This window comes from Notothenia coriiceps, unplaced genomic scaffold (genome assembly GCF_000735185.1).
Source record: "Notothenia coriiceps isolate Sejong01 unplaced genomic scaffold, NC01 NC01_scaffold00033667, whole genome shotgun sequence".
In the NCBI taxonomy this organism is placed as follows: Eukaryota; Metazoa; Chordata; class Actinopteri; order Perciformes; family Nototheniidae; genus Notothenia; species Notothenia coriiceps.
The window spans coordinates 7,720-16,704 of record NW_011366368.1 but is presented as its reverse complement, the minus strand read 5'-3'; the positions used below and the strand labels follow the sequence as shown (position 1 = coordinate 16,704).

Below are 8,985 nucleotides of genomic sequence, written 5' to 3'. Positions count from 1 at the left end.
ATTATGGAGACTGTAACGAATATTCGAAAAATCGAATAATCGCTGGCATCCCTAGTGTGTATAGACATGTATAAAATAACTGCTGTAAAACAACTAAACGGAAAAAGTTCAGTCAATGAGGAGTTTTTTGGATCTGTAGTGTGACATCACGACCAAACTGGAGTGTGATAGTGTGATTAAACCCACAATACCTTTATGGTGCAATACCAAAAGCATGTTAATGATAGGACTGGTTATTACTGGTTATTCTATATTGTTCTCATTTTCATAAAAAATTACACTACTGTTGAGGAAATAACTGTGTGCAATGTATACTTTTTTATTTAGTGTACGCACTATTTCTGCCGCCACCTCATTATTTGATATGCTCTACTGTAGGGAAGAGAACCACGTGTGATTTAAAAAACAATATTTGACCAAAAGTGAATTGGAAGATTAAAATAAGTATTTTTCTGAGATTAAATTAATAATTCTTGTTGGGGAAATATTTTCCAAGGCCCATAACTTTGACCCAGTTTATCAGTTCATACTGTCCTGACTGAGCACAGGCACCTGCAGCCTTGGCTCTCCCTGTTCCTGCCTGTTGGCGTCAGCTGATAGAGGTGTTATGATTTGATATGCACAATGTTGATTATTCTCTCTGAACTCAATACATGGGTCTGGGGTAGAGTTCTTCAGAATTGACGTGGCAACTCTACCGTGAAGTCAGAACCTCTGGCTCTTGGACTTGTTTTGTGAATTCTCCGGCCGAAGCTCCAAATAAACCCATCAGTGTTTGCCATCAAAGCTCCAGCTCTCCCCGTGTCTCCTTTTGAGTCGGTGACTCCTCCTGCATGGCTACACAGAAATTTCCCCCACAATTCTGAATATTTCTTTCAGCGATTTTCAGGAAAAAGTGAGATATTTTTTCTTGAAAATTTCACTTTTTTCTTTTTTGAATTCAGGCTTTTTCTCAGACTTCAAGTAAAAAATAAATGTAAGAAACCCACTTGTGGCCTTAAACCTCTTCCGTAGTTCTGAATATTTTACTCTACTAATCTTGTTTTTGCCTTTTTGTCCGCACTGTTGCCTTTGCTGTGACAATGTCAATCTCCCCACTGTGTGACGTGCCGTATAGGGACTTCCGTCATTTTGTGGAGCAGCTGTCCAAGAGTAAATATTGAATTTGATGGAGACTATTTTCACCAGTGGATTAATACACACATGGTGCTTCAGTGAGTCATTTCACAGCCGGATAGTATATGTAGAATCGACTCAAAACTACACTACACATTTCATGGTGATGATGGAACATCGACTGTTTCTTATGTATTTTGTTTTTAGGCTCAAACCCAAATGTAGTCTTTTAATAGGGTTGTTAAAAATAATGCAAAAAACGTGAAATATCGCCAGCCTTTTCACTACATCCCTGGGAGAGGAGGATAACATTAAATTGAATGAAAAAGGAGCACACATTTGTTGATGCCTCACTTGGGAGACGTATAATCGATCCCCTATTGATTGACCAACCTGTCCAAGATTCTCTCTGGCGCTCCCTTCATGACCAGAATATGACCAGAGGGATTGTCTTCTGCTTCATGGACAGAGAGCTGGGGAAAAGAGGAGAATATAGGCAGACCGGTGAGGACATAACACTGCAGTATTTATCTTGAAACAATTTGCACCATCCAGTTTATCGCTGCTTGTTTCTTGCTCCTTTTTTTCCGCTTTAAAAAGAGAAAGGCTAAAGGACGGACATGCTTCTTTGTAACGCTCAACAATGAATTTCACGGTCGTATACCAGCAATCATTTCTCCAGTCATTCCTTTTTTCGAGTGGTTTGAGAAAAAAAGTCTTATCGGAGCTGACTTGACTGAGTGCACATTGTGAGTCCTATGTATTCCCCATGTTGAAGGAGCATTCATTCACACACTCAAATGTATTCCTGTGGTACTACACCTTGCATCACCCCTCCCCCACACACACACACACACACACACACACACACACACACACACACACACACACACACACACACACACACACACACCACCCCCCAGGTAATTTGTATCTTAGCCACAGCATGTCTAATCTCAGAAAACCAGAGCAAAATTGCTTTTTTTTCCCTCTCGACACAAATGTTCCTGTTTTAAGTCGGGGAACAGGTGCACAGAAAGCATGCAGGAAGTCCTTTGTTTGCTTCAACATCTCTGTTGGGTTATTCATATTCCTGTGCAAGTCTCCTGACAGAATCCGAGAGGAGAGCAGAAACATTCCCCCTGTCTTAATTGCTGCATTGCCCTTGAGCAAGTTGTTAAAGCTCTGTGTGATGACTTCTTCATGGTTCAGTATTAAGTTGTGATTTCTGATAATGTGCTGGACTCGTACAGGATGTGCTAACGCATGCAGCTGAACTTAAAGGGGCCCTATTTTGCGTATTGGGGGTTTCCCTTTCCTGAAGTGTGTTATACAGTATATATGTGTGTGCATGTTAAGTGTTCCCTCCAGAGGGTTGACCAATCACAACAGAGCCGGCCAGCTAACCAATAAGAGCAGACCATTCAGGAGTGCTTATTCTTTGTGTACATTTAGCCAAAAACTATAAAACCAACTGGAAAAAAACAGTTAATTGTATTATTGTCCTTACAATGAACAGTACTGACACTTATTTATTCATTATCTTAAATATTATTTGTTATTACTATTCTTTATTGATTTATTTATTTTTGCTGTTTATTAAATGTGTGTATTTGCCTTTTTATCGGCACTGTCTCTTTGCTTAACAATGCAAATGTCCCTGTTGTGGGATAAATGCAGGACATTTCCTTCTCACTCAGAGCTTTAAAAACATTATAACTTTTCATTAAGAATGACTTTTTTAAGGGGAGATAAAACCAACGGGTGTTTTTGTCTCACGCCATGAGAAATGAAGCAGATGACAGTTGCTAGTTCTGAAATGAACAACTATTGGGAATCACATAAAGATCCTTATTCTTGAAGTGTGACATTTAAAGTATTTGAATGCATTTAAAGTGATTTAGTGTATCACCCACTAGGTCCTCTCCCCTAACCCAAAGGTCTTTAGGCTGTGACCAGACCAGAGGGGTTTTCTGTAGCAACGAAACCTCTGAGCCTCCAAAAACAACCAGTTTCTAATCCCCGTGTATTCTTTCCGTCATACACATGGAAACATTACAGCAGCTCCTCTGTGGATCACAGTGTTGTGCTCGCGGCCTGTTGGGCAGCTTCCAAGCCTAAATGTGTGCAACAGTATGAATGTGAAGCAGGCTGTCGCTGAAAAGGAGCAAGCATGTTCAGGCTGCCTCTCTGAACATGGAATAAAAAGGTTAAAAAATGAATATGCATGATTCACCCAGAAATCCTTTCCAATACTTGGAAATGCTTATCTTATATTGTGAGATGAAAGAGCACTGACACAGTATATTTAAAAAATGAAAAATTTAATTTAATAAAAAAAAAAAATTATTAAATAATGTAGAGATAATAATTGGAAATAAATGAAAAGTATTCATGAAAAAATACAAATGTATAAATACAAAAAGATTTGAAAGAAAATAAATACAAGTGATTATAAAAAATACATTTAATTTATTTATGAAAAAATAAAAATGTACATAGACATTGTTAAGTTTAATAAAATAAGATTTGTAAACAAAATTATAAAGAATTAATTGTGAGAAATAATTTGAACATATTTCTTATTTTATTAAATCTTGAATTACTAAATTAATCGTATAAAAAAAAATATAGAATAATTATAAGAAATCAATTAAGTATTTTTGAGCAAAGTTTAAATAATATTCTATCATCCCTAGAAAATAATGAAATTAAATATTTGTATTTGCTAAATTGTTAGTGACGGTGAGTTTGTGAACATCAGTCCCGTGCCGTACCTGGTATTTGTTGGTGGAGTTGAACGGGATCTCGGCCACTTTGGCGTTTCTGGCTCTCATCTCACGAACACTCCCACAGCACAGCTCGATGCATTTGAACAGAGCGGACTCTGAAGCGTCCCCCGCTGTCTCCCTCTGGGGAAACACACACAGCCGCACATTAGCACACTCACTCACATATTCATATGAAGAAATGAGTGTTGTCTGTCTGCCTGCCAGTGTTTGTCTCGCTGCATTGGAAGGGAACTTGAACTGATTAAATCGGTACCTGAGATGACTTCTTCGTCTTCCATTATAGTTCTCATTAAAGATGCAGGAAGCTGAGCATCGTCTGCACCATCATTGCAGGGCCACGTTTTTTACAAAGTTATGTAACAGCTTAATGTAGAAGTAATGAAAGTGAGAATCCTGGTTTTATTCTTTTGAGTTTATGGGATGAAGACCAATTTGATTAAAGCAGCTCAATGTTTTCAGGAAGGAAATAGCTGGAGTAGTTTGCCGTGTAGGACGTTTGCTATCTTTCTTAGGGACATTTTAAAATGAAGATGTAACAGGCCCTGAATATATATAAATATCTTAAAACTAATTTAGAACAATGTTGGAATAAATATTTCTGCAACACCTTAAACAGCATTGGTAAATATCCACAGCAAATTGGCTGCTAAGGATGGAAATATTTTGGCTCCAAGGTATTAAAAACACATTTTTCTGTTTAAGAAAATACTAACAATTGGATTTGTTTTTAGCAGCAGAGGTGACATTTCAACATTTGCAAATTAAGACAAAAACTAGGCTCAGAAGTGTTTTCTCCGCTGTTTGGAGGCACGACGCTCTACATTAGCTTTTTCTGGGTTTATTTTCAGGTGTAGCGACTTGACAAAAATGCTTGGCTGGTGCTTGAATCATTTAAGGAACAATTATCTTCTGATAATGTGAAAACCCCTTTTGATAGAATTCCACGAGGATCACTGCAATTTCCCCGCAGCCAATTTATTAAAATCCATGCTGAGCTGAATGACCTTACAGCCAATACACCAACAGGGGCCGAAACGAGACAAGACATTTCTCTTTATTCCTGTTTACTCATTCATGAACAGCCGCTAAACAAGGACACGCGCTCAGCTAGATTTGTCCTTGTTTGTGCCTTTCCATGAATGAATAAATAGATCATGGAAATTCCATTTGTGTTTTCCCCGGTGCAGATATGGACTTGTTCCTGTAACGGCAGTCTGGCCTGGGCCTTGACTGCTGTGTTTGAGTGCTGTCAGGAGATATGGCTGTGACTTAATGCAGGGAGGAGGCCTGGCACCTGGAGGGGAGAGGCTGCAGAGTGTGTGAGAGCCACACTGAGAATTTCTTCAGGTCAATGTAGCACAGGTTGGAGGGTAGCGGTCGGAAGAACTCTGGGATATTATTGACTTACCCACCCAGCGGTGTGTGTGTCAGTGTGTCAGTGTGGGGGAGTTATTTCCAGGGGTGTACCGGATTATTCTGTCTGTGTGTTTGTGTGTGCCTGAATGTGTGTGTGTGCCTGTGTGTGTGTGTGTGTGTGTGTGTGTGTGTGTGTGTGTGTGTGTGTGTGTGTGTGTGTGTGTACCTGTGTGTGTGTCATGCACCAGTGACAAGTGGTATTGACAAATCGTTTTTATGGGTTGTTTTTTCCGCTGCGGGTGCCTGGTGTGTGGAAATTGTCCGGCCCCATGGCAAAGTACATTTACTAAAAGTTCAAGTACTTAAACTTGACTTAAGAACATCCATGTGATACTTAGCTGTACCTTTGCGACACAATATTTAAGAGGGCCATATTGTATGTTATGCTTATCATATATCAAATATAAGGCATTGCAGACCTACTGTATTATTTGCTTGTTCTTGTGAGCAACTCAGTACTCAGAGGTTTTTGCATAAATGTGTGTAAAAAAATTGCTATAAATATTTCAGAAATAGTGTACTTCTACTAAAAACGTATCAAATACGTTACGTCTCGGATTATGATGTTGATTACAAACCCATTTGCTCAGTTTATACAATTTTAAATCTGCTTTATACGTTTTTGCTGATGTTAAACGCAGCACAAAGTACTTCTTTGTTTACCATTGAGGCATGCCAAGAACATGTCCACAAATGTTCAAGGTGACATGGAAGTCATTTCATGTACAAATGGTCATTTTGTGGGTAATTTAAAACATTCAAATATCAACTCTGATTATTCTTGAGTGACAGCTTCCCTAACACTCTCCTGATGTTGTTAACCTCCCCTTACCGTGTAAGGGAAATCCTTCCTTATGAATAATGTGCATGCATGATTTGATCCCAATCCCAAAATGGTCTACTTAAAATGTCCTTAGATCAAATGAAACCTGTTATAACCTCCTGCTTAAGAGAGTGCAGATCATTCATGAGACTGAATCATTGATGCGAAGGTTTGGAAAGCTGCTGAGTGTGTGTGTAGGGTGGAGGTTCATACCATCAGGATGGGGAAGTTCTCCTGTCCGGCTTTGAAATCCGCTCTGTTGCATAGCCCGGCCACGCGAGACAGAGCAACCCAAGTAGCAGAGCTCTTGTCAAATCCTAAACCTGAGAGAATAGAAGGAGTTGTGTTAGACTGTGTTTCAAGGAGGACTCGTGCAGTAGCTACTGTACTGACTTAACCCTTGGTTTCACACAGCACTGGATATTGAAGCTAAATAACAGAAAGTTGAGCAATCAATTATTCCTCGACAAAATCCCCAGTCTGAAAAATGGCATACATTTTTAACCGGAATGTGTCGAAAAATAAAAAGCTGTTTGGACTATGAACATTTCATCTCTCCTCCCAGCCAATCTGAACCTGACCTTCACTCCGCTGGGTTCCAGTTGTATTCTTGCCCTGACTCTCTGGAGTGGTCACTGTCACTCTTAGTGTGTAAACAGAATATGATAGTATCAGGCAACATCAGCACAAGTGGCGAGAGTTGTTGAATTTGGCAAAGCCAGGTGCGAAAGAATCCAAAACCTGCAACAAATAATCCCTGCTCCTGGAAAGTGAACACACTGTTCTTTCCACACTTGTTTCAGCGGAGCAACCTTCATCAGCACTACAACAGAAGCTATTTATTGTATGATTCCACATTCGCCCACTCAATACTCATTGGTATGCATACACCTGTTTCGGTTTCTTCCAGACCTTTTGCTTATTGCTAAAACATCCTTTGAAATGTGGCACGGGTTGCCGCTGAGACAGGATTCGGATTGGTTCCACGGCAACTCTGGCAGAAGACATGTTTGTACTGTAGCTGATGGTTGTGCCGCCCACTGCATACCGCTGCTCAATTAATCCAAGCGCTAGAGCAAACAGAGCTGTCTGTTGGCGGCGTGAACATTGGAGAGATGCATTTCAGCAGGTGGTCATTCCTTCCCGCTCTGTATTCCCACACACTCTCCAACTTTCCTTCCAGCTATCTCTTTCCCTCCCTTCTCCCTAGGCACAGATAGATCTCAAAGGGTTCTTTATCTTACATTAAACAATAGCTTGTGTCGAGTACACCTTATTCATGATATGTGCTATTTAATAAACTAAATATTTGGCAGCACATAGTAGTTGTATCTTAGCCGTACACTATCAGCAGCTTCTCGTCATTACTGAAGCATTGTGCCTGACGTCTTTATGGGGCACTTGGGAACACACACATTGAGGCGAGAAAGGAAGTTCATCTTTGTCAGAGGGCTAGGTTACGATTGGGCTAGGTCCAACGTGAGAAGAAATTACCGAAATATACTTTATTTCTTTGCATGTTTCATGAATTAACTGTCAGTGTTTGAACCAACAACATGGGTTTGGTTTAAAATACATACATTTTAATATCCCTTAGAACTGCCATAAAATCCCACGCATACATTCATTTCAAAGTAACAAGAATTTCCAGCTGCAATTGTATTCATTTGTGCTATATTGGACATTTTAATATACATACTATTTACTTAATACTTATTCAAGTATCTTTCACTTGAGTGGGAAAATACTGAATCCTTCTTTCCCACATAACACCATGATGTGTTTTAATTTAGAACTAACTGTGTGGCTCTGTATAACCACATAGAGAGTTGTTTTAGCACCAGGTTGTTGCAGTCTCAAGGACGCAGGTGTTTTCAACGGCTCCAACTTAGAGATACAACACGAGCATCTTCATTCAGACTTTGCAGACTCTTGCCGTGAACATGTGCCTGTAATGTTTGGATCGTTTTCTGCGCAGAAGAGCTTATTAAATATTCAAAGACAATCTCTTAAAGGCCACCTATTACGCAAAATCCACTTGTTCATGTCTCTTCTACATCAACATGTGTCCCCTCTGTGGAAAGAGACTCTGAAAGTTTCAGGAACAAAGATTCTCTCTCTTTTTGTCCTGATCCATTTCTATAAAAACCTGTCTGAAAATGAGCTGATCAGATTTTGGCCACTTTATGATGTCATAACGATGTTTTGGCTTGTGTAACCATTAGCCAATCAGCAACCTAAGGTAGCCCCCCCCCCGTATCACCTGAATCTCCTCCTAGAGCACCATTGAGTTCTCTTTAACCAAATCTCGCTCAGAGGGGCGTGGGGAGGGGCTCCTTATTTTCATCTAAAGTAACAGACAGAGAATCAGCACTTTGGAAACAGGGCTGAAACAGAGGGGATTATGGGTAATGCTGCAATGATCTGTTTGGTGTTTCAGCCAATCAGAGACAGGCTCTGTGTATATCTGAGAGCTATAATATATTGATGAAAAACAGTATGATAGGGGACCTTTAACTTGAGTCTTTATTTCTATGAGATATTTCCACCACAGTGCTCCTCTCACATCCTCTGCACGTGCCTGCTCCTCCCTCTCCTTTCATGCCTCCCCCTCTCCCTGTCTCACCCGTCTGGTCCTCAGTGGTGTCCGCCTCGTGGATCTGGTTGTCGAACCACATGTGGGCCACGGTCATGCGGTTCTGGGTCAACGTGCCCGTCTTGTCGGAGCAGATGGTGGAGGTGGAGCCCAGAGTCTCTACGGCCTCCAGGTTCTTCACCAGGCAGTTCTTCTTGGCCATTCGCTTGGCAGTGAGAGTCAGACACACCTAGGAAAACACA

At 40.3% G+C, this 8,985-nt stretch overlaps 1 protein-coding gene across 1 annotated transcript in view; it reads right to left on the bottom strand.

Moving 5' to 3' along the window:
• Positions 1 to 1,509: 1,509 nt before the first annotated feature.
• LOC104961689 (sodium/potassium-transporting ATPase subunit alpha-2-like) overlaps positions 1,510 to 8,985 on the bottom strand; it is a gene marked incomplete at both ends in the record, with an annotated part of 14,186 nt that continues 6,710 nt past the window's right edge. Inside the window, 4 exons of the mRNA XM_010790020.1 lie at positions 1,510 to 1,589; positions 3,894 to 4,028; positions 6,361 to 6,470; positions 8,774 to 8,972. Of these exons, the coding sequence (XP_010788322.1) occupies positions 1,510 to 1,589; positions 3,894 to 4,028; positions 6,361 to 6,470; positions 8,774 to 8,972 (524 nt within the window). The remainder of the gene's footprint in view (positions 1,590 to 3,893; positions 4,029 to 6,360; positions 6,471 to 8,773; positions 8,973 to 8,985) is intronic.